The sequence below is a fragment of the Ovis aries genome, chromosome 25 (genome assembly GCF_016772045.2).
Source record: "Ovis aries strain OAR_USU_Benz2616 breed Rambouillet chromosome 25, ARS-UI_Ramb_v3.0, whole genome shotgun sequence".
Classification (NCBI taxonomy): domain Eukaryota; kingdom Metazoa; phylum Chordata; class Mammalia; order Artiodactyla; family Bovidae; genus Ovis; species Ovis aries.
In genome coordinates, this window is record NC_056078.1 from 24276870 (window position 1) to 24303023 (window position 26154).

General features: G+C 36.3%; 1 protein-coding gene and 1 non-coding gene across 8 annotated transcripts in view; both read left to right on the top strand.

Annotated features, from left to right (window-relative positions):
* Nucleotides 1–26154, top strand: part of CCAR1 (cell division cycle and apoptosis regulator 1) — a 44551-nt gene that overhangs the window by 223 nt on the left and 18174 nt on the right. The window contains exons 1-15 of one of the 7 annotated variants that reach the window (XM_015104399.4): nt 15–193; nt 1264–1388; nt 10462–10634; nt 11027–11071; nt 13023–13055; nt 15342–15535; nt 16500–16614; nt 16717–16909; nt 18653–18782; nt 19054–19215; nt 21724–21949; nt 22543–22656; nt 23191–23357; nt 24095–24305; nt 25124–25207. In XM_015104399.4, coding sequence (XP_014959885.1) covers nt 1316–1388; nt 10462–10634; nt 11027–11071; nt 13023–13055; nt 15342–15535; nt 16500–16614; nt 16717–16909; nt 18653–18782; nt 19054–19215; nt 21724–21949; nt 22543–22656; nt 23191–23357; nt 24095–24305; nt 25124–25207 — 1920 coding nt within the window. In that variant the 5' untranslated portion in view covers nt 15–193; nt 1264–1315. Of the gene's footprint in view, nt 1–14; nt 194–321; nt 646–1263; nt 1389–10461; nt 10635–11026; nt 11072–13022; nt 13056–15341; nt 15536–16499; nt 16615–16716; nt 16910–18652; nt 18783–19053; nt 19216–21723; nt 21950–22542; nt 22657–23190; nt 23358–24094; nt 24306–25123; nt 25208–26154 lie in introns of those variants that run through there. The other 6 variants (XM_004021418.5, XM_042240950.1, XM_042240951.1 and 3 more) reach the window with 6 other exon arrangements.
* On the top strand, nt 22995–23059 carry LOC114110868 (small nucleolar RNA SNORD98). The gene has a single exon (XR_003587042.1). It is a non-coding gene; the product is annotated as a small nucleolar RNA SNORD98 (small nucleolar RNA).

The following is a 26154-nucleotide window of genomic DNA, read 5'->3' on the forward strand; positions in this document are numbered from 1 at the left end:
AGGTTGACGCATGCGCTTAAGCCTGATGGGTTTGAAATGGCTTCGGTGTTAACTGGGACCGGATTCAGGTGAAGGTTTGGTCCTCGCGGTTGGAGCGGCGGGCGACCGTGCCGGGGTTCCTAGCGTCCTGTCGGATCCGCCGCAGCGCCGGGAGCGGCCGTTTTGGTAGCACGGCGTCCGTACGCCGGCGACGGTGGGGCTCTCGTGGGACTGGGACGGGAGGGACACGGTCCCTTTTGTGCGGGTCGGAGCAGGCCCGGCGCGGCCGGGGCCCCTCCCCCACCGCCTCGGTTTTTTTTTTTTTTTTCCGGCGGCCCCTCCGGTGCCCCCGGCAACCCTCGGCCTCGGCCCCTGCCTGGCAGGCTCGAAGGGGCTCCGGGCCGCCGTCCCTCGCTCTCCAGCCGGTGAGGCTTTAGCCTCCTGGGTTCGGGTCTGGGACGTCGGAGCCTTGCCCGGCGGCACGGGTTTTGGGGGAATGGAGGCTTCTCCGCACCGCTGGGGGCTTATGGGTACCGGAGCTGTCGGTATCCCCTTTTTTGCATTTCGCCTAGTCTCCGAGACGGAGGATTCCCTCTCCCCTGGTCTGCGGCCCGCGAGGAGCTGGGGCTGGAGGAAGATGGATGGCACAGCTCTGGTCCCTCCGAGGTGTGGGGGGAAGGGAGTGCGCAGGCTGAGACCTTCGCTGCTTCTGGCTGGATTTGGGGGGGAGGGGTCTTCACGATGGTTCTCTAAGGGGCATCCGTTGTTTCAACTGTCTTTCTCCTCGAGGAAGGGGAGAGAAAAGGAGCCCCCAGGTTCTTCCCTAGTCTGGAAAGTAAGGAGATGTTCGTTATTTAAATGATGCTCTTGAATACCTTTCTTCGATGTCTCGTCCCAATTTCCGTTATTGGTTTTTCCACTTTTAGCCTCCAGCCCATGCCAGAAGAAACAAGCAGGCTATTTTTCTGTTGAATGTAAAGCTGTGTATTTTTTATTGTTAAGAATCGGGTAGAAAACGGTCTTCTGTTTAAATGTGACAGTTTGTAGTCGATGAGGGAAGTGCGTTTCTTGTAAGTCGACCTCTAATGTCATGTATTGAAATTGGCTACTTTCGTGAAGTAATTTGATGTAAATGTTTTTGCTGCATATCGGACATTCACGTGCCCCTTGTTATTTATAGTTGGTCTACAAGATGGCCTTGACAAATTAAACATTTCTTTAAATAAGACTTTTGTGATGGTTGTAGTTTGGTTGAACTTTCAACTGTGGCTCCTTTCTTAATAGATCGCTGCTGTAGAAGACAAAACAGGCGAAGGTCCCCCCCTCCCCTTTTGTCATGGCTCAGTTTGGAGGACAGAAGAATCCGCCATGGGCTACTCAGTTTACAGCCACTGCGGTATCTCAGCCAGGTCAGGCTTCCTCTGAACACATGTGCTATAGATGCTGGATTTGGGATATGTTTTAACTGTGTGCATTAATCTCTGCATAATATCGTGAATATAACTTTGCAAATGATGTATCTTTTAAGATAATCTGTGAAGCTTCTTTTAAAAATTCATAGACGAGCTAGCGAAATACCTGCCTTACACAGCAGTTTGGACAGTTATATTGGTTTAGTTATGTTAGAGGTTAGCAGCCACTCATTCATCCTAGTTTACCTCATTTGGCATGTTAAGGTGTCAGTATTCATAAGTTACATTAAAATTAAGTGTATTCATACTTTATGAAAAATTATAAGACTGGTTTTCAGGTATTTGAATTTTAAGTGAAAAAACCAACTCTAAAGAATTTATGAAGCAAAGGAAAAGAATAAATAGATGTAAAGGAAAAGGGCAAATATTTACGTATTCAAAATAAAGCCTACGAAATGTCATTTTCAAAATAAGGTAACAAAACATGTCATTAAAAGTGTTTATTTCAGCTTTTCTTCCTATTGCTCTTGGGAAGACTTTTACGTTTTTTTTTTTTTGCCATTTCTTGACTTATGGTTTGAATCTTCAGTTTACAAAATGAAATTTAGAGTTTCTCTGAGTACCCAGAAAAGTTGCAGCTTATTCTGTTAATTTGAATATATTTTATTTATGATATACTTGATACTAGTTTTTGCTGCATTTTACTTAAATTTTTGTTATTTGAGGTCAGTTGCAGAGACACTGTGATCTTCTAACTCTGATGTTCTAAATTGGGTTGACATGATTATCTTGCTATGTAGGTGACCTTTGTCTTTAAGGAAATGAATACATTAGGGTTTTTATTTTAGTTACTTTTGATTTGAAATATTAAAGGAGCAACAGTTGTTTTGATTTGAGGGATTAAATGAGCAACTGAATATAATATGAAATAATAGTTATAATTGGTATCCAAATGTTTCTTCTCTGTGTTAAATAGTGGGGAACCTGATAATGACTTAATTTTGATAAAACAGGAATTATTAGCAAATACTGTGTGTCCAGAAATAAGTGATGTGTACTGGTATTTTGGTAAAGAACATGTTTACCTGATTTTCAATGTACAATTTGCTTTAATTTCTTATCTGTGTTGTTTCTGTAGAATAGCTGTTACGGTTAATTTCTATTGTCCGTAGTTCTTAACATCTATATTGTAATTACTTAAATACGCACTGTGCTTTTGTTTTTATTGTGAAACTGAGCAAAGGAGACACTATAAAGGTTTCAAAACTTGTCAAGAGTCAGTAGTAATTATACACCTCCTTTTCCATATTTGACAATAGAGATTCCAAATGTAAATAATGGGATTTGTGTAAACAGTTTTTGCTCTAAGAAATTATGAATTATTCTGGAACCTGTCATTAATCATAGTTTTTCAAAGTCTGATATTTTATTGATGCATCATGACCTCAGTAACTAGGCAAGTATTTTGTTAGCATCTATGTTTAGTTTTCCTACAAAAATCCTGGAGTAGGTTCTCTAGTGAGTGTTTTTATTAAACTATTGAAAATTTTATGTTCTATACTTGGTAAAGAATCTGTCTGCAATGCAGGAGACCCCAGTTCGATTCCTGGATCAGGAAGCTCCCCTGGAGAAGGGATAGGCTACCTACTCCAGCTTTCTTGGCCTTCCCTCGTGGCTCAGTTGTAAAGAATCCACCTGCAGTGTGGGAGCCCTGGGTTCGATCTCTGGTTTGGGAAGATCCTCTGGAGAAGGGAAAAGCTACCCACTCCAGCATTCTGGCCTGGAGAATTCCATGGACAGTCCACGAGGTCGCAAAGAATCGGACACAGCTGAGTGACTTTCGTAGTTTGAGCTGTTTCCTGAAGGCCTGATATTTTCTAGCCTTCATTTTCAAGCCTTTGTGACTAATGATTATCTTATTAGAATTGATTCTCAGAGCCAAGCTAATTTCTGTCAAAGCTGAATATTTTTCAACTCTAAGGCAATTATGATTTGTTTTATTTATACCTCATTTCATGGAGAATTTCAGCCTAGTATATCTATAAGGCTTTACATTTTCTCCTGTAAGCTTCAAATGCAATTTGATTAAAAAAAATTTCAGCAGAGGGCATCAGAAGAACTTAATCAGGATAGTGGTATAAGTGCCTATTTTATTTTACTGCTAAGTTGCTTCAGTTGTGTCCGACTCTGTGCGACCCCATAGATGGCAGCCCACCAGGCTCCCCCGTCCCTGGGATTCTCCAGGCAAGAACACTGGAGTGGGTTGCCATTTCCTTCTCCAATGCATGAAAGTGAAAAGTGAAAGTGAAGTCACTGAGTCGTGTCCAACTCTTAGCGACCCCACGGACTGCAGCCTACCAGGCTCCTCAGTCCACGGGATTTTCCAGGCGAGAGTACTACTGGAGTGGAGTGCCATTGCCTTCTCCATATTTTATTCTAGTTTTAAAAAAACATGCATGCATTGAAATATGCCAGATATATTAGTATCAGAGGTCAATGTTAATCAAATGGTGGTCATACAACAGAAAAAGGTTAACTGAAAATTCAATTCAAATGAAAATATTTTGATCTTTGTGCCTGTGCGTCTGACTTATTTTCTCCTGAAAGCAATATAAAAAATGACTGCTATTTCCTTTTAGTATATGACTTAAGCTTACGTTCAGTTAATGGCTTTGCTATTCCAATTTCTAGCAAGACTGTCTTGCATTTGTACTTAACTCTGGAATCAGCTAACAGTGATTTGAACATTTCAGTGCATTCACACAGATGACATATGTAAGATTAAAAACTTCAATAAAAGTATGTCCACTAGCACTTAATTGGTGAAATCTGTCATAAAGTTGAAGATCAGTATTTGAATTATTTCTGATTAATTTTAATGCTGTTTTTCAATTGTGTCTGTGCTGTTCGCTCAATTGTGTATGACTGTTTGCAACCCCATGTACTGTAGCCCACTCCTCTGTCCATAAGATTTCCTAGGCAAGAATACTGGTGTGGATTGCCATTTGCTTCTCCCATGCATGTTCCTAACTCTAGGATTGAACCCCGGTCTCCTGCATTGCAGGCAGATTCTTTACTATCTGAGCCACCTGGGAAGCTGTTCAGTTAAGGAGTTAATAATTTCGAGTTTGTCATCCTTAATTTTCTTTTCCTTTACTTCCCATATTCAAACATATATCAAACTTTGACTTTCTTCTCCTTTGAAAATGCCTCAAATGTATTCCTCTCTTTTACTTTTAGGGCCTCTGTACTTCACATTTGGATGACTGCATCCGTAACAGCTTTCTCTTGCTTACATAGGCTATGCCAGAGTCTCTCACCTAAATTTCAGGCTCTTCCATACCCTTCCCAAAGCTTTATACCCTGATCTGTAATGTGGGCTTCCCAGGTGGCACTAGTGATGAGGAACCTGCCTGCCAATATAGCAGACATAAGAGATGCAGGTTCGATCCCTGGGTTGGGAAGATCCTCTGACGAAGGAAATGGCTATCCACTCCAGTATTCTTGCCTGGAGAATCTTATGGACAGAAGAGTCTGGAGGGCCCCTGTTCATAGGGTCTCAAAGAGTCAGAGACGACTAAGTGACTAAGCACATGATTTACCATAACATTCACTTAAGTTGGGATGCTCTTTTCCCCATCTGTCATTTGGTCATACTCTGTGTTTATTATTCTTCATTAAGTTCTAACTGCTTTAATTTGCTTTCCTCTTTTACTAGATGTGATACTTACAATTTCCCCCCACCTCCAATGTATCTGTCAGATGTGATAATTTTTCCTAAAGCATGATTTCTATTTAAATTACAAAATTTTCCAAAGCTGAATGGACCCTGAACTAGATTCTGTCTCAGCATGTTTCTCTAACAGATAAAGAATTTGAGGCCCAGAAAAGTGAAGAAGTTTATCAAGAGGAAGTCACAGAAGAGTCTATTGTTAGGTTCATTGCTTCTTCCATTATTCTGTTCTTTTCAGTTCAGTTCAGTCGTTCAGTTGTGTCCGACTCTTTGTGACCCCGTGAAACACAGCACGCCAGGCCTCCCTGTCCATTACCAACTCCTGGAGTCCACCCAGACCCATGTCCATTGAGTCGGTGATGACATCCAACCATCTCATCCTGTGTTGTCCCCTTCTCCTCTTGCCCTCAATCTTTCCCAGCATCAGGGTCTTTTCAAGTGAGTCAGCTCTTCGCATCAGGTAGCCAAAGTATTGGAGTTTCAGTTTCAACCTCAGTCCTTCCAGTGAACACCCAGGACTGATGTCCTTTAGGTTGGACTGGTTGGATCTCCTTGCAATCCAGGGGACTCTCAAGAGTCTTCTCCAACACCACAGTTCAAAAACATCAATTCTTCGGTGCTCAGCTTTCTTTATAGTCCAACTCTCACATCCATACATGACCACTGGAAAAACCATAGTGTTGACTAGACAGATTCATCCTCAAAACTGTCTTAAACTTTAGAATACAGCTCAAACTCTTGAGATGGTATTTAGGGTCTGTATTTCCAGCCTTCTTTCTAAATTCCCTATACTGAAATACTTGTTATTTAATATTTACTCTTATCTTTAAAATTTACCCTATTTTTCCATTTCCTGTATATTCAATGACAGTTATAACTGGGACCAGAGCTTTTAGGTTTGAAAGTTAAACAATTTCTGTTGTGTAAAGGGACAGTGAGAGGGATAGCTGGTAAGTCACTGATGGAATCTTTAAATATCCTTTAGATAAATTGTAGTGATACAGGAGTATCTTGAGCTTCCCTGGTGGCTCATACGGTAAAGCATCTGCCTGCAGTGCAGGAGACCTGGGTTCAATCCCTGGATTGGGAAGATCCCCTGGAGAAGGAAATGGCAACCCACTCCAGTACTCTTGCCTGGAAAATTCCATGGATTGAGGAGCCTGGTAGGCTACAGTCTGTGGGGTCGCAAAGAGTCGGGCACGACTGAGCAACTTCACTTCACTTCAGGAGTATCTTCAGTATATTTGACTCAAAGTATTTGCATGGTATATGTAAATAATTGCAACAGTATTAAGATGTTTGGGTGGATTTAGCCAATTCCAGGACATATTTTCTCACCCATTTCTTTGACCATTTGTAGGGTGATGACATTCTGGCTATAGACAAAGAAATGAACTAGTTCAGGAGTTAAAGTCATGGTGATTATGTGATGCTCTAACAAGTGAAGCTAATACAGTTGTTTTAAATGTAGCTGTATTCAAACACATTTTCTTATACAAACTATTTATGCTGTGCCACATAGCTTGTGGGATGTTTGTTCCCCAACCTGGAATTGAACCCATGCATTGGAATCATGAGTCTTGACCACTGGACCCCCAGGAAGTCCCCCCATACAAATTTTATTAAGATCACACTCCATTTGAAGTTACTTCAAAATACTGACTTTATTTCTTGTGCTGTAGTGTGTTATTTTACACCCAGTAGTTGCATCTCCCACTCCCCGACCCTGTCTTGCCCCTCCCTCCCTCTCCTCAGAACTAGATACTAGTCGCTATATCTGTGACTCTGCCTTTTTGTTACATTCACTAGTTTGTTTTAGTTTTTAGATTCCACATATATGTGATATACAGCATTTTTTCTTCTGCCTTTTTTTCACTTGGCATTATACCTTTCCAGTCCGTCCATATTGCTGAAGTGGCAAGATTTTTTTTTTTTAATGGCCAAGTAATATTCTGTTATGTATATATATGTACCACACATCTTTATCCATTCATCTGTTAATAAACACTTAGGATGTTGTCATAAATATGACCTCATTTTTTCTTCCTTTTTAATCTGGCCCATTGGTTGTCTTAAAATCCCCATCTCTTGAGTCTGGAGCTCACATTGTTCAGTTGCAAGATTAATGGTCTTTTTCAAACAAATAATGGCTGATGTGCTATGTATACTTACATTAGTTATCTCTTGATAGAGTTGGATATATCCAACTAACTCATTTGGTAGAAATCGAAGATTGCAGGAATTCCCTGGCTGTCCAGTGGTTAGAACTCAGTGATTTCACTCCCCGGTTTGATCCCTGCTGGGGACCTAAGATTCTAGAAGCCTGCATGCCTTTTTGGGGCTCCAAAATCACTGCAGATGGTGACTGCAGCCATGAAATTCAAAGACGCTTACTTCTTGGAAGAAAAATTATGACCAGCCTAGCTAGCATATTCAAAAGCAGACATTACTTTGCCGACTAAGGTCCGTCTAGTCAAGGCTTTGGTTTTTCCTGGGTCATGTATGGATGTGAGAGTTGGACTGTGAAGAAGGCTGAGCACCGAAGAATGGATGCTTTTGAACTGTGGTGTTGAAGACTCTTGAGGGTCCCTTGGACTGCAAGGAGATCCAACCAGTCCATTCTGAAGGAGATCAGCCTTGGGATTTCTTTGGAAGGAATGATGTTAAAGCTAAAACTCCAGTACTTTGGCCACTTCATGCAAAGAGTTGACTCATTGGAAAAGACTCTGATGCTGGGAGGGATTGGGGGCAGGAGGAGAAGGGGATGACGGAGGATGAGATGGCTGGATGGCATCACTGACGCAATGGACGTGAGTCTGAGTGAACTCTGGGAGTTGGTGATGGACAGGGAGGTCTGGTGTGCTGCGATTCATGGGGTTGCAAAGTGTCGGACGCAACTGAACTGAACCTTTGGTCATTTAGGGCTTATTTCATAGGTGTGTGCAAGTATTGATACATGTTTATAAGTGTATCTGTTTCAGATGTGTCACGAGACCTTCAACAGTCATATTGAATCAGGCACAGATAAATGAACAGACTGTTCCAATGTGGATAATTGGAAAAAAAAATCTCCAACTGATAAGTGTTAGGCCACTTATGGAGAGAGAAAGATTAACTCAGAGATTCATGCCTTTGTTCTTTGCAAGCTATAGAATTATCATGCAGAATATTGATTTTATTCTGTTCAGAAGAGTAGAGAATGCTGTATACAAATATTCAAGGATAGCTTCTTAGATCTAGCTACAAAAAAGAGGAGCATTAATAAATTTTAATGAAATACTTATTGAGCTTAAAATCTCAAACGATTTTTAAAAGAGCTATATTATATAGACATATAAAAGCCACAACCTACGCACAATGATTTCACAAAGTTTGAATTAACTAGCTAGTAGTGTGCAGCAACTACTGGAATATAAATCTCCTTCCCATAAGTTTCTCCTCGCGTTTGAGCCTTGGTACCTGTCAGTCTGCATTGTAGTTTCTAATACCTCACATTGACTGTCAACAGTGGAAAAGAGATGCCGGATATCAGCCGTCATCCCACCTACTTAATGCTGGGCTACTTGATATGTTGTCAGAGTCTAGAACACCTAGAAAAGCTGTAGGAAAAAGCTGTTTGTGAGATACTGGCTGTGAGCCCTTTTACTGTGACAGCTATTGATACTTTCCAGTGTTCTGGAAATTGGTACTAGCAGAATGAAACAGCAGATCAGAGGTCAGAGCTCACGTAGGGGAAGGAGACGCAGGCATGATTTGAATCTCAAGAGGTTACTTTGTCAAATGCAGAACATTGAATTTAATTTTTAATTTTTCCTATGTTCTTTACCTGTCTTGTGTTTACATGAGAACTTTGCTTTTGTTATCCTAGAGAAGTGGTTCTTAAGCTTGTTGGGGTTTCTTACGCTTTGGAAAAACTGATGAAAACTTTAAACTTTCTTATCTGTAATTTTATGTACAGTTCCAGAAGTTAACAGGATCTACTGGTTAGAACCTGTGCTGTAGTTTTGTACTTTATTTTTCCATTCTCAGTGCAGTTGACCTCATTTTGAATTTGCATTGGTGTTAAGACATTCCCCACTTCTGTTTAATTTTGTTAGTCTTGGTTTCTCCTTTTTACCCATCTATGGCATCTGACTTATCTTAAAAACAAAGAGAATAAAATATTAATGTTGTAAGGGTTTAGGATTGTGTATTCAGGACATCCAGTAGGTTTTTTTTCCCCACCTTAGAATCTTTTTTTTCCCCTTCATTCTTTTTGAATTTTTAAAAATCATGTTTTATCAGGGAGTAATGTGTAATTTATATGAATTCCAAACATGATTTCTGGGATTTGCTTGTTTTTGCCTCACTTTGTTGTTGGTTTGCTTTATTTTTAAGTAGAATTAATCTGGACTCTTAAACAAGATTGATGATGAACTGCACACTTCAAAAGATTCTCTGGTAGATTCTAGACTAGGTGCTTTGGTTAATTCATAAATGGTCTCTGTTCTGTTCCTGTTCCTATTGTTCTTTCTGTACGGTTATTAACTACTAGCTGATGAGCAGCATTTTTTTCAGGTTGCTCTAAGATGCAAGCAAGATGCTTTGGAAAAGGGAGTGTTACATGAGCAAATACTGTTTTATGGTGACCTCTTTTGATATTCACAGTGCTTAGTGGCATATTAAATGTTCTGAGGATTCTTACAGTAAAAATACATACCTAATTTGCTGTTGCGTCAACTTTTAAAACCTTGGACCCCTTTTTTACAAACTTAATGTCCTGGGGAGCTAGTCATCATTCTAGGAGATACAGTTTTGGGAAGGGCAGTGCCAGACTGCAGTTTAGCTTTGTATTTAAACCGTTCCTACCATCTGTTTGCTAGTTTTATAGTTTTTTAATACAGAGTTGAAGTACAAGAAATACATCCTTGATAGTAGGATGTTTTAATGGTGGATCACTTCCAGCAATACTGTCCTTAATGTTTGATTCTAATCTGCTTGAGGGTAAAACAATACATTCTAGATGAGTAAAATAAGATAATATATTTTTTGTTCTTTCTGAAAATATTTTTTGAGGGTACTTTAGCCTCTTGGTCTAGCTGAGGTTTGTTGGGTTCATTCTGTAGTTTAATTTTATAGATTAAGGTTTTCTTGTATTTATCATGACTTGAACAAATATTTAAAGCCATTGGAATCTGAGGTGGGGCATTACTGAAATTTTTCTTTTAGTTTTTTTTTCCTTCACTAAGTAGTGGCAGACTGTAATGCATAACTAAGCACTCATTGAAAATTCCTGGAAAGGATTCAAATAATCTTGATTTTTTTTTTCCTTCCCCCCCCTTTTTAATCTCATTTTAGCTGCATTGGGTGTTCAGCAGCCATCTCTCCTTGGAGCATCTCCTACCATTTATACACAGCAAACTGCCTTGGCAGCAGCAGGCCTGACTACACAAACCCCAGCAAACTATCAGTTAACTCAGACTGCAGCATTGCAGCAACAAGCTGCAGCTGCAGCAGCTGCGTTGCAACAGGTGAATGTTTCGGTTTTAAAATGCGACATAGAAAACTTTCAAATCTGGGTAGCCAAGGGTAGGTACATTTTAAGGGATGAGTAATTGTGGAGTTGCATTATGCTTATTTTTTTCTGATGATAAGAATTATTTATGCCCAGGACATAACAGAAGTGTAGCTGCAGAGTCAAAATTCTAAAGTCCTTATATCTTAGTTATTTGAATAAAATTTCATTCTTGACGAATCTGAAATTATAAATAATCACTATTTTATTTTAGATGAAGTGTAGCTGTTTAGAAAATTCCTTTTTAGTGTAATGCTTATTATGTATTTGAATGTATGTGTGTATATTGCTTTTTGAGAATGACTAAAACTAATATCCATTTTTTTCTTTAAAAAATCTTTTTTCCAGCAATATTCACAACCTCAGCAGGCCTTGTATAGTGTGCAGCAACAGGTTAGTTTATATTTTCCATGTTAAAAACTGATTTTTAGAAAGTCATTTTTCCAACTAATCTTATATAGATTTTGGTTCCCCTCAGTAACCTTAATGTGTGATTTGAATTTTTCTGGAGTGGAAGAAATGTGGTAGGTATAAAGAAATGTCTCCAAGGGAGAGGAAGATAGGAGAGAGGTCCTGAAAACTCAAATCCTAAACCAGCAGCCAGTCTTTTGATAATCTGGAAAGGATAACTCTAAATGAATCTTTGGCCCAATACTCCTGTTTGAAACCTTCAGGCCTTCTGTCCCGTACTAGACTACATGTCAAAATGAAAAGCTCCTTTTTCCATTTGAAGCCTAAACCCTAGACCATTGACTTTCAGCCTTTATTTATTTAAAGCAATGGAGCCCTACTTTTTTCCCCCCTAATCAAATTGTATATTGAAATCCAGTATGTAAAATATAAAAATAGTGTTGAAAATGGGAGGAAGCCTCCCTTTGTAGTTCCCCTACTCCCAGGGCACAGTTGAACAATTTGAAAGCTCCTTACTTGGACTAAAATAAGTTTCTTTGGCTCCTTTTCCCCAAGCTCATACTCTAATCATCATCTTCAAGGGTTATTATATCTGTGATGGTAAGAAAAACAGAACCCAAGGAGAAACGTAGCAAGCAAAGTAGAAAGTCTACCTTTACACTTACTTTAGTACTGTTAGGAAATACAATCAAAGCCTATGTGTTGTTTTGAGCCACATCAAAATGGCAATACTCAAATGTTTTTGCCCTAAAAACTGCTGTTACTCATCCATTCTTAACTTTTAGAAAAAGAAATTTGATAGATTTAACATTTATACTGTTTTGAGTTAAAATGTCATATAGATTGTTTTATCCTAGCTTTTTAAGTCTAGTAAGGATTTATTACTAGACTAGTATTTATTACTAAGGTTCATTAGTCACAGTGAGTAAAAAGTCATGAACAGAAGAACTGAGATCTTCAGATTCTACCATTGAGCTTAAAACACTAGTTAGAAGCTAATAAACGTTAATGATGTCCCAAGAGAAATCTTACTTAAGCCCAAATCTTACCCTGCTCAGGATATCCGCAACTCAGAAATGATGCCCATATCTTCCTCAGACTGCTTACCTATCCAGTAGGAAAAAAGACCTTTTCCTCAAGTTATTAAGGATCATCAGGAGATGCCTGCTCTTCTAGCTATATACTCTTTAGTACTGCTGGGGCACTAGAGCATGATAAGACAACTCCAGGCTGGGCAGCTTATTAAGAATGTTGAAAGATGACAGGGAGAAGGACCACCTAGGATAAGTATTTCTTTGGAGACCTTCCTGATGGTGAATAAAAAACACAGTGCTGAGACTTCATAAAGTTACTTCTCTTCCACAGAAGAAACATGTAAAATTTCTCCCTTCCCACCAATTCCTTTTGCTTTCTGGTAATGTTATACTTTGTTATTGCCATGAAAACTCTATGTCAGAATATGTGGTCCTTTATCTTTGGCAAATCTGAGTGAAGAAGTGCTTCTCATTTTATGGTGTTTTATATATATATTAACTAGACATCTAGCCAGTAATATTTTTGATATAGATAGCACACTGATGATATTGAATCATTTCTGTAGCATGGTAATCAATGTGGGGCAGAACAGGAGGTTTCCCCACTAAGGAATTGTGGGGTTTTTTTCTGGGTGTTATTCCTATGAAATAGCAAAAATAATGTCTTGATCCTTATTGAATGAGTTAGTTATATTTAAGGTCTTCTGCAGCTACAAATACTTGTAGGAAACCTTACCCTGATGACTTCTGTTACTTTTTTATCTGTTTTTTAGTTACAAATAAAGCTATCATTTAATAGAAATTTTTCCTTTTGTAAAGCATCTGTGAAGCAGCAATTCCGATTGATCCTTATCTTTTTTTCTTTCCTGTTTTTGTTTGGTTTTTTGTTTTATTTTTAGTTACAGCAACCTCAGCAGACCCTTTTAACACAGGTTAGTTTGGCATTACTTTATTTCTCTTGAATATCTGAATGCAGAGTAGACTAAAGTTTTATTATGCTGTGTTTTCCTTCAGCGTTTAAAAATGAATATTTGTTGGATTCACATAATAGTTTAGCAATATAATGTTGAATAAAGCATTGTTTTGCTTTTTCTTTTATGCTGTTTGATCGCTGATCCTACTGTGATCTAGTTTGAATAAATATGAGGCCTTATTTTAAATTTAATACTGATTTTTTGGCTTTTACATTTTCTTTGTAGCTTAAATTTTTAGGTTTTTTTTTATATTATATCTTTTCATTTGACTTTATTTTAGGAAAGTTATTGTAATGCATTATCAACTAAATTTTTCAGCAGCATTAAAACTTTTGTGAACTTTTGATACATAATGCTACTTTAGGCTTTGTGGACCACTTACAGTCTATGTTGCATATTTTTTTTCCTTTTATATTATTCTTTAAAAGTGCGAAAACCAGGAATTCCCTTTGTCCAGTGATTAGGACTCCATGCTTTCACTGTTGAGAGTTCAGGTTTTGATCTGTGTTTGAGAAACTACAATCCTACAAACTGCATGGCACAGTTTTGAAAGAAATAAAAAATTTAAAAACCATCTTTGGATAGTAAGTTGTATAAAAATCATAAGACTTCCCTGGTGGTCCAATGGTTAAGCTGAGCTTCTACTTCAGAGGTTACGAGTTTGATCCCTGGTCTGGGATCTAAGATCCCACATGCCCTGCAGTGTGGTCAGAAAAAGGAAAAACACAACTAAGATTGATTAACATGTATGTCCTATTTTTGGTTTTCAAGAGTAGGATTTCCAGACTAAATAGAAAAGGTATAAAAGCTAGCCTCTTAGAATGCTGTGCTTACTTGCTCAGTTGTGTCTGACTTTTTGTGACCCCAGGGACTGTGGCCCACCAGTCTCCTCTGTCCATGTGGATTCTCTAGGCAAGAATACTGGAGTAGATTGCCATACCCTTCTCCGGGGAATCTTCCCAACCCAGGGATCGAACCCAAGTCTCCAGTATTGCAGGCGGATTTTTTTACCGTTTGAGCCACCAAGGAAGCCTTTTCTTAGAATAGCATTTCCCAAAGTGTACCCATATTTTTTTTTCCTTGTATGTAATTCTTTAAAAGTACAAAAACCAGGAATTCCCTTTGTCCAGTGGTTAGGACTCTCTACTTTCACGGTTGAAAGCTCAGGTTTTGATCCTTGTTTGAGGAACTATACAATCCCACAAACTGCATGGCACAGTTTTGAAAGAAAAAGAAGTCTTAGGATGTTAAAGAAACGTCATGAGAATTTTGTGGCTATAGTTTTAAGAGATGGTGAGTTCCTTTGCTAATTATAGAATGGGACTCACCTTTTATTTTTTCAACTGTAGAACGTCGAGACTTGCTTTTTTGGGAAAGGGTGAAACGAATTATGGAATTTGAGTCTAATCATGATTATTCCTTTTTAATGATTTTATTTCTGTTTATATACAAAAATTTTAATAGTATGTTGTTATTCATGCTTGATTATGCCAGAAAAGACCAATGAAACTGTTAACCTTTTCCCTCAAGTTTTATTGAGTTCTAATTGACATACAACATTGTACTAGTGTAAGGTGTACAGCATGATGTAATACCATATATATGTATAGTGAGATGATCTTCACAATCAGTTAACATGTATCACCTCACATAAGTGAATTTTTCTTTTTCTTGTGATGAGAACTTTCAAAATCTACTCTCTTAACAAGTTTCAAATGTATGATACAGTATTGTTAACCATAGTTAACGATTCTATACATCTCCAGAACTTACGTTTAACTGGAAGGTTGTACTTATTGATCGCTACCAGTCGTTTGCCCCAGCAGACTCGCCTCTGGCAGCTACCAATCTGTTTTCTGAGTTCTTTGGTTTTTCTAGATTCCGTGTATAAAAGTGAGATCGTACATAATTGCCTCATTTCACTTATCTAGGACTTTCCTGAGTCTTTGTTATGCTATTATGGATTTTGAATTTCTAAGAGAGGGCTAGAATATGCAGTGCTTTTTAAAACTCATTACACTATGGTGGCTTTTTTCCCCTGAAACGTCCCTGTAAAAGCATTCATCTCAGGGAACTTAATCATGAAATTGATTAAAAATTTTTTTTCAGACTTGAGTTGCGTCTTCAAGGTGTACCTATGTATTAAATTGTTTTTAGAATTTTGAGTTAGTTTTAAGTAGTCAGTTTTTATTTCTAGACTACTTGTAATCCTTACCTTAATTTGATGTTGATTTTGTTTTATAGCCAGCTGTTGGACTGCCTACAAGCCTTAGCTTGTCAACTCCTCAACCTGCAGCTCAGATAACTGTATCATATCCAACGCCAAGGTCCAGTCAGCAACAAACACAACCTCAGAAACAGCGTGTTTTTACAGGGGCGGTCACAAAACTACACGATACATTTGGATTTGTGGATGAAGATGTATTTTTTCAGCTTAGGTAAACTTAATTAGTTATTGGCAGATGGTTGCTTGTATTTAGCATTAAGTATTTTGATAAGACACCTACTTAACTGTGGCATGGAATTGTGGTTTAGCTGTAATTTTCTGCTTTAATAATTCAACCTGTACCTGTGATGTTTTTTGATGGAGAATGTGATGAAAGATATCTTTTGATTATTGAACACTAGTCATTGTGAATTCTTTATAAAAGTTTTATAGGGGTGAGTTTACATTTCTAGCTATTAATGAACAGACTTACAGTAAGGTTTAAGATTAAAATAGTCATATACTTTTTAAAATTTAATCTTCTGTTTGACATACCTAATGATAATATATATGTAAAATGTTTTAGCTTCCCTGGTGGCTCAGACGGTAAAGTGTCTGCCTGCAATGCAGGAGACCCAGGTTCATCCCTGGGTTGGGAAGATCCCCTAGAGAAGAAAATGGCAACCCACTCCAGTATTCTTGCCTGGAAAATCCCATTGGATGGAGGAGCCTTGTGGGCTACAGTCCATGGGGTCGCAGAGAGTCAGACATGACTGAGCAACTTCACTTTCACTTCACTTAGTTGAAAAAAATAATAGGATTAAATGATTGATAAACTAATGGATTTGAAATAGTATTTTGTTCATGTAGTGGTGGTTGCAGGAAATATGTATTTCCTTTGATATTTCAAATGTATTTCTAATTAACTTCCTTAGAAGTACTTTGAAATACTAAGTTTAATTACTATGTAAGATTTTTCTGTTTAAGTGGGTCTCCTGTTTGGTATATTTTGCTATATTTTATATTGCTCCTGTTTTGCTATATTTTAAGTCTTAGAGGTATATCTACTTTTTAAAAGAGATTTTCAGGCTTCCTATTTCTGGTGTACTTTACAGTGTTTAGTATTAACATATAAATCTTTTTTGGAAGAATTTCTTCTAATTTAGTGTTTGTATTTAACTTAATTTTTTTTTCAGTGCTGTCAAAGGGAAAACCCCCCAAGTGGGTGACAGAGTATTGGTTGAAGCTACATATAATCCCAATATGCCTTTTAAATGGAATGCACAAAGAATTCAAACACTACCAAATCAGGTATATAAAATAGTATTAGGTATTATAAAAACTCGGTGATTGAGTCTTCCAATTTACAAAGATTTTTCTCTGTTTTTTAAAATGTTATTTCTTTTTGTTAAGAATCAATCCCAAACTCAACCTTTACTGAAGACTCCTCCTGCTGTACTTCAGCCAATTGCACCACAGACAACATTTGGTGTTCAGGCTCAGCCCCAGCCCCAGTCACTGCTGCAGGCACAGATTTCAGCGGCTTCTATTACACCACTGTTGCAGACTCAGCCGCAGCCTTTATTACAGCAGCCACAGCAGAAAGGTATTACAGACTAAAACATAGCTGTTCAGTTATTAAAATAATGAGAGTATGCTATTATTTACCAAAAAAAGCAGGGACTAGCAGAATATCTAAAAAGAAAGTTAAATATCTTTTGTAGAGAATTTCTACTTGTATAGCGATAGTCTTAACTTTTGTAGAAGTCCACTTAATTGGTATTTTTTTTTTAATGTAATTGTGGCATTTTCTGTTTTATCGTAAATTGGCACAAACATAACATTTATAAAAGTGATTGCAGTTAAATATTATTAAATAAACACCCATGTAATCATTACTTGGGTAAAAAAGTACATTATTAGTTAACTCCTTTCCTTTTTTAACAGTTTTACTCTAAGTATATATGCTCATAATATACTTCAGCCTTGCCTGTTGAATTTTACAGGTGATTCTGTCTATATAATCTTTTTTATTAGAATTTTGTTGATGATATTTTAAGGTTTTCATACTTACTTGCTTCATGTGGCTCTAATTTCTTTGTTTTCATCATTGCTTAATGTTCCATTGTATGAATATTATACAGTTTATGTTTTTCTTTGGTAAATGTACTGTTTTTAGTTTTTGTTTTCTGAAAACACTGCAGTGAATGTTCATGATGTAGGCATGTTGACATTTCACCCATTAACGTAAGTGTGCCTTTCCTTAAAGAGAATCTTTTCCTATTATTACCATAATGTATTGTCACTTCTAAGAAAAAGCGTTTAAATACTTTATATTTAGACACCCCCAGTTGTCCCCAGATACCTTTTCAAAAGGTTGTTTTTTGTTTCCTGAATGAAAAGGCAGGTAAGATTCATGTGTTGTATCTGGTTATGTTACTTTGGGCTTCCCAGGTGGCTCAGTAATTAAAGAATCCTCCTGCAGTGCAGGAGACAGCGGGTTCGATCCCTGAAACGGGAAGATTCCCTACAGAAGGAAATGGCAACCCACTCCAGTATTCTTGCCTGGGAAATCCCATGGATAAAGGAGCCTGGCAGGCTATAGTCCATGGAGTTGCAAAAGAGTAACTAAACAGTAGCAACAACAGTGTTTCTTTAGTCTTTTTATTCCAAAATAGTTTTCCATTTTTCTTTCTTCCTTTATAGCATTGACTTTTTAAAATATTGGTCTAGTTGACTTGTAAATTCTTTTATAATGTTATGTTCTGGATTGTGTGGATTCCTTGTGGTATTTTTACCTTGTTCCTCTTTCTGCCATATAAACTATAAAGTAAAAGTTAAGTCTAAAGGCGTTTGGCACATTTTAGGTGATGTTTTCTCATTCGTACTGCATCATACTAGGAGGCACATGTTGTCAGATTCTTCCAGTATTATAGGTGGTAGAGTACTTGGTCAAAGTGATGGTCGTAGATCTCTTTTTATAAAGGTTTTTCTCTGTCGAAAATGTCTGGATGATACTCTGGTGCAGCTAGAATATCTTGTGTAGCCAACAACAAGGGTTTGTTGTTTTTTAATGTCTTTGGTTTAATATCTGTAGGTCAGAGATTAGCACATTGTAGCCCTAGGATTTGGTCTGTGGACTGGTTTTGTGTGGTTCCTGAGCTAAAAATGGTTTTTACACTTCTAAATGATAGTATTAAAATGTACAAATATGCAAATCATCCCTGGCCTTTACCATTTATGGGTCACAAAACCTAAAAGCCAAAGTTTTCTATATAAAATTTAACCGAGTGATGTTTTTAAACTTCATTTAAATAAGTTAAAATATATTTTTCTGTATCTTTTAAAGCTGGTTTATTGCAGCCTCCTGTCCGTATAGTTTCACAGCCACAACCAGCACGAAGGTTAGATCCACCATCCAGATTTTCAGGAAGAAATGACAGAGGGGATCAAGTGCCCAACAGAAAAGATGACCGAAGGTATGTTTTTAAAAAGTATACTTTTGATAGTGGTGATGGTTGTACAGTGTGAATGAATGCACTTAATGCCACTGAACTGTAAACCTCAAAATGATTAAAATAGATTATTATATTGTGTGTATTTTACCACAGTGTTCAAGAAGTTATTTAAAAATGTACACCGTGAAATGTTGTTTATATTTATATGTATGCTTATACGTATTAAATTTACTTCATTAAAGAACTCTTTGATAATGCTAGAAAAAGTAATTTTAGAAAAATTTGCTTTAAGTCGTGAAAGAGAAAGAGAAAGACGTAGATCCAGAGAAAGATCTCCTCAGAGAAAACGTTCCCGAGAGAGATCTCCTCGGAGAGAGAGAGAACGGTCACCTCGGAGAGTCCGACGTGTTGTCCCACGTTACACAGTTCAGTTTTCAAAGTTTTCTTTAGATTGGTAAGTTCTTTTTTCTCCATTGTTTTCTCAAATTACTAATTTTGTACTTTTTGTAATTTGGAGGAATGTGTTACACTTAGAGAATTTTTTTTTTTTTACAATTTTGATTTCATAACATTTAGTTCTTAGTTATATAAGAGCAGAAAGGCAATTTGAATTAGCATTTATGTTCTTTGCAAGATTGCATTATTTTCATACACTCATTACAGATACTAGCTATTGAAAAAGGCAGCCCCTCTGTAATGAAGTTGTTCATAAAGTAAAATTATTTAAGATTCTAGTTTATTGATGACTTTATTAAGGTCATGCATAGTTCATTGTGTATGATGAAGTAATGATACAGTAGTGACCAGATAGTTCAAGTTCTCTGTGGCTGTGCAGTATAATAGAAACATATGTATGTACTTAACAGACATATAACATATACACATATGTGTGTATACATATCATATTATATATTTTAGTTTTTGAAATCAGAAGTAACTGGAAAGTTAGCAAGAGTTTTTGACCTTCACTTGTGAAATGGAAATGATATTAACTATCAGAACTAATTGTGAGGTTGTGTTGATTTCATTTAAGTAAAGCACTTAATCCATTGTATGGCAGTTGTAGATAGTGATGGTTGGGATGTGGTGGCCAACTAGGTAATAGGTGCAAAATTGTAATTCATAAAGAGGCAAATTGATAAATGACTAATCTACTCTAAAGGAAAGGAAGAATCCTCTAAAAGCCTTGGAACTGGTAGTTGTGTATAAGATAAATTAATAGGTGGTAAAAGCAAATTTACAGTAAAATAAGAAAAATCAGTGAAAGTGTTTAAAACTGTTTGACACAGGAACAAATAACTATGTAGTTGAGTGTCTTGAGAGGATATTGCTCCATTCGACAAAGTATTCATAATACTGACCTACAAAAATTAAAATTCCTACTTATTCAGTTTTATATTTGAGTAAACCAGTGTAGTGTTTAAGCTACTCCATGCCCCCCCCCAATCTTGCTTGGTGACTTTGCTTAGTTGTTAGGTAGTTGTTGTTCATTTACTCTTCCATGTGGTAAAATCACTAATGATTCTTAATTTCTTGTTACTCCTGTTTGCTTGTATATTTAAAAAATATCTGTCTGCATATTTCAGAGGAATTCATTTGAAACAAAACCACATCTCCAGATATTAACTAGAGCAGCTCTGCTTTTAAACTCATCTGTTCCTAGTCTCAATTGCTATTCTGGGAGGAATTGATACTTAGGATGTAATTTGAGCAGCTGTCTTTATCCTTCCAAGTTAAATCTTCACAATATCACTTCATCACTTTGAAGTAAATTCCCAGATATCAGAGGAACACATTAAAAATAAAAGTTATTTTAAAGTTTCCATATTTCTTCTCATTGGTAGTTATGGAAATCAAGATTTTCTTGTAGTAATGTGATTATAATAGGGGATATATGCCAAGAAGTGGTGATGTTTCATTCATTTATAGATTCTATTCCTGTGGGATAAAACATGACTTCAGAAATTCTAGTGATGGAAAACTAAAACTATTACAGTTTTTGTTTGTAATACTTCCAACAACACTCAAATAACCACATTTTTGATATTTTGACAACAAAATTTTATCCAAATATGTCAACAACTATAATTCTATATTTTAGGTTTCAAATGAACAAACATCCCTGTAGATACATAGAGCTCGTGTTTTGTACTTTTTGTTTTTTAAAAGGACAGTGTAGTTAATCTTCTTATCTTACACACTTTTGGTATTTTCCACTTTTCATTATGTTTTTTTTTTTTTTTTTAAATTTTTTTTTTTTTTTCTTTTTCACTCGTGGAATTCATTATGTTTTTAACATATCTCTCAGCCTTTTTACTAGATTGATTTACTTTTGAGTGTCTCTCCTTCAAATGTTCTGTTTCTTAGGAAAAAGGAAATCATCCTTTAAAAATAAATTCAGTATGTCACATTTAAAAGACAAGAAACTTATCCTCTCTTTACATAATAAATCAGGTATGGATCTTAATCATTAAATAGAGAGGTATAGAGATGTGAAGAAATAAAGGTTTTATTTTTTTTTCTACACTGTATAAGCCTGATGGAGGAGCTGTCATACTCATTGATACTATTCTTATCCCTTCTTTATATTTATTCTGTATGAACCATAATTTTCTCAAAAATACAGCTTCAACTGAAGCAGAATTGATTTTGTTCAGATCTTCTCTGGAACTTGGTTTGAAGTTATTTCAAAGGGTCTTCTCTAAGTGAATTTTAAGCTATACACAAATAATAAAGAAGGTAACACATAGGTGCTATTTATTCAAAACTATAAATAAACGTATTTGAAAATGACATTTTCATATGCTTCTATGTAAATGTAAAGCTCGTTAATAGTTGACTATTCATTTTCAGCTGGCTTTTAACTGTGTCAAATTATATATAATAGCTTTAGAATTGAGTGAAGCTTTGCATAATCTTTGGTGTTAAGGCACTTTATTCACTACTTATGTCTGTTTTTCAGTCCTAGTTGTGACATGATGGAACTAAGGCGCCGTTATCAGAATTTATATATACCTAGTGACTTTTTTGATGCTCAGTTTACATGGGTGGATGCTTTCCCTTTGTCAAGACCGTTTCAGCTGGGAAATTACTGCAATTTCTATGTAATGCACAGAGAAGTAGAGTCCTTAGAAAAAAATATGGCCATTCTTGATCCACCAGATGCTGATCATTTATACAGTGCAAAGGTTTGTATTCTGTGATACATAGCTAAAATTTCTGAGCAGTTATTCGTATTAAGAGTGTATGTGAAGTTGATCTTCAGAAAGTTTTTATGATGTTTTAAGACCGAAAAGCCTGTGATTTCTTCTTGTCTGCGTGATTCTGTTTGGTTGTTAAAGTAATTTAACCTCTTTTTTGCCTTAATTCTTGAGCTGTAAAACTGTGATATTGCGTCAACATTTTGAACCTTATAAAACGTGAAGATGAAGTTCATTTTATTGAGCTTTTTGAAATGTTCTAAGGCTTCTGATAGATCCAGATAAAATGTTCTTTTGGGTAAATGCACCGTATTTTAGTCTTTGGGATAACGTTGAGTATATTGCTTATGGTCAGTAATTTTCTGCTATTTGATAAACATAGATCAAAATGCCTTTTCTTCCAAAGTTAAAACTATATAATTATAAGGTATCCAATACCATTTCTGCTGTAGCATTTTCCATTTTTACAAAACAAAAACAAAAACTTCAGATATATGTTATGGAAGGATAATTAGTAGTGCTTCTCATTCTTTTACATTACTTTAGACTTTTGACAGGATTGAATTATTTGACTATAATAGGTAATGCTGATGGCTAGCCCTAGTATGGAAGATTTGTATCATAAGTCATGTGCTCTTGCTGAAGACCCACAAGAACTTCGAGATGGATTTCAGCATCCTGCTAGACTTGTTAAGGTAAACTGAAAGATTTATTTTAACTTGAGGTGTATATTTACTTTGCTTAGTTCTGTCCATATATAAAATTTAAAAATACTACCTTTTAAATTTTGTTGATTTGTTTTATAACTTATTTTAATATAGTTATAGCAGTCAATGATATAGGTGTTTTTCTCATTGCAGATTATGGCTGTATCTTATTTATATGTCGCTAGTTCAGCTGTCGTTTTGATGCTATATATTTGAAGCATAATAAAGTCTTAGTGGATTTAGTGTATCTGGATGCCCTTAAAGTGTGAATTATAGCTTGTTTTCTTTAAAAGAACTTTTTATCTGAGGAAATATTTTAGAAGGATGAGTTATGATGTGTAAATCCTATTCCATTGCTGAAATGCAGTGTGGAACACGATGAACTGAACTCTTCCTTGACTGACAGATACCAGAGGTAGTAAAAATGGTATTGGAAAGGTTTGTTCCTTTCCTTTTCAAGTATTTAATTTGTAATTTGACAAATTACATAATACATGTAAATGATTCTTTGTTTTAAATTAGTTTTTAGTGGGCATGAAAGGCAAGGATGAAGCCATGGCCATTGGAGGCCATTGGTCTCCTTCGTTGGATGGACCAGACCCAGAAAAAGACCCCTTTGTGTTGATTAAGACTGCTATTCGTTGTTGTAAGGCTCTGACAGGCATTGATCTAAGTGTATGCACACAATGGTAAGTACTAATTCATTTCTTGATTAGAAATGTTTTTCTAATAGTTTACGTAGATGTTCTTGTCCATCAGCCTTCTCCCACCCCCACCCCCCGTATTTTAGCAATCTTGATCATGCAGATAATCTCAAAGGAAAATGCTCATTTGTAGCAAAAGTTTTATTTGGTGCCAAAAATGTTTGGGGGAAAAGGATTAAGAACTAATAAAAATAAACTGAAAATAATGTTTTGTTACGCTCTACTTGGAAGTTGGATGTATGTTGAAAATATTTTTCATTTCATGCATAGCTGGAGAAGATCGTCAAGAGAGAACTTCATTTCATTATAATTCTTTTGTTATAAAATGATGTAGTTGCTGATTATTTTTGTTCAGCCATATTTTCTCTTGAGGCTTATTTGTCTTGTGTATTTTAGTGTATTTCTTGTGATTTAATTGAGAACATTCTTTTTTTAGCACATGAAATCTGAACAGCTATCCAGCTTCTTCAGGTATTCTCTAAAATATGGTTAGCTCTGTAATCAAACTTGACAATGCCTTGGGGAACATATTCTTCTTTTAACCATAAAATATTGTACAAATGTACCAAAAGAGGAACTATGGCTTCTATAATTTTTTTTTCTTTAGACCAACCTCAAGTTCTTGCAGCAAAATTTCTTTACTTGATGTGCTACAAGTGAACTAGGGTCTTTAAAATGTATTTTAGAATTTTTTTTCCAACATGCTTCTTCCCTTGCAACAGGTACCGTTTTGCAGAGATTCGCTACCATCGCCCTGAGGAGACCCACAAGGGGCGTACAGTTCCAGCTCATGTGGAGACAGTGGTTTTATTTTTCCCGGATGTTTGGCATTGCCTTCCCACCCGCTCAGAGTGGGAAACCCTCTCCCGAGGATACAAGCAGCAGCTGGTCGAGAAGCTTCAGGGTGAACGCAAGGAGGCTGATGGAGAACAGGCACTGAACGCTAATCCCTTTTTCTATTTCCGCTTCTCACAGGCACAGGAACACAGGCACAAATGCACACCACACACTACATAACAAACACACATGGAGGAACATAACTGGTAACAGCGACTGGTAATCCAGCTTTCAGCAGTATAGTTGTATGTTCTTTTCTGTTAAAAAAAATGTGTCTATTATGCTAACTTTAAGAGTGCTGAGACCTCAAAGGAAAATAAGTTGTGCTTAAATTGCACAGAATTTTGTTTTTATCATAGGTCTAGTTGCTGGAATCTGGGACCAGTTGTTGAGCAAGATTCAGTATTAAGCCATTTTAAACATTTTGCCATTTTCTAAAATTTAAAAAATTTTCTCTTTCACGGTCATCATTTCTAGTCATGGATATTTGAAATTGGACAACCACAAGTCTGAGAGATTTGAAATTTCAGGCTATGTGGCGGCATCTTTGGTACATTTGAAAGGTCTGACTAAATCAGTCTTAACTTTGGGTGGTTTGAAAATTGGGGCAAGATCACACACTGTGTGGTTAGTGGAGAACCGGCAGTGTTTGTGCATCCCTGATATCCTTTGTGTTGTAATTTATCACCCTTTTGTGTTTCACAGATCTGGCTTTGATTGGCTGATGAGTGTCTTTGTGATCAGTTAAAAGTGGTAGAATGTATGTACGTGGACTTGCCTAAATAATAACTTTAGGAGAAGACAATCTGAAACATTTGTGACCTTGCACAGATCAGCAACAGACTTTTAAAAATAAATTAACCTTTATTTTAAGGTTTCAGAATAGTAATTCTATTCTTAACTTTGTATATCAGGATGAAGAAGAGAAGGATGATGGTGAAGCTAAAGAAATTTCCACTCCTACCCATTGGTCTAAACTTGACCCAAAGACAATGAAGGTAACATTGAAAGTAATGATATTTAATTAGAAATCTATGAACAGGAATAGAGGATATTGTAGACAATAGCTTTTTAGATATAAGTCATTAAAAATGAAGTCCGCTGGTTATATATAAAATTCTGTGTTGTGTTTGTGTGTGCAAAAATTAAATAGTTCAGCCAATATCTGGTGAATGTAATATGCATATGTGTATGGTGTGAGCAATACTGTTTTCTGATTTGGAAACTGACCAAGAGTTGGAATTTCTGCACTTAATTTACTTAAATTCCAGGAGAAGGAATGAAACATAGAAAAAGATTATCCAGTTTTTAAATGAATTTAAAAGTAAAACGTGGATTCATAATACATCTGAACTAGGAGGAAGGTAATATAAGACCCTGTTTTGAAAATCTTTGGTTAATACTTAACTAATTTTTCTTTGCTTCCCAAGGTCTTTGGACCTGTTATCTTTTGACAGTTTTGCATCTCTGGGTCTATACTGTGAATGTAGATCTAGAGAGTCGCATACATAAATTCTACGTAGAACAGAAACTTGGTTGCTTTGCAGCTTTCTGTTTATTAACATACAAAAGCTGACCTTTTGGTTAACTTCTGTCCTCAGCAAAATCAGAGTTTTTCTTATGAAACTATAGTTTTTAAGCCAACATTGATTATTAGTAAGTAGAGAATATATATCATAATTTTGACACTCTTGCACTACTCCTCAACATAAGTTTTCCTCAACATCAGGTTTATTATAGAATCCTGTAGATTCAGAAGATTAGATTAAGCCTAAGAAATTTGTATCTAGCTGATGGCTTCTCTTGTATTTCTTTGACTATAAATATTATGCATGCTTATTTTAAAAATTAGTGTATACATAAAATACTGAATAAAAAATGACTCGAGCCTGTCAGTCAAACACAGCAACCTTTCTTAAAAATTAGATGTATTATCCTCTGTTAT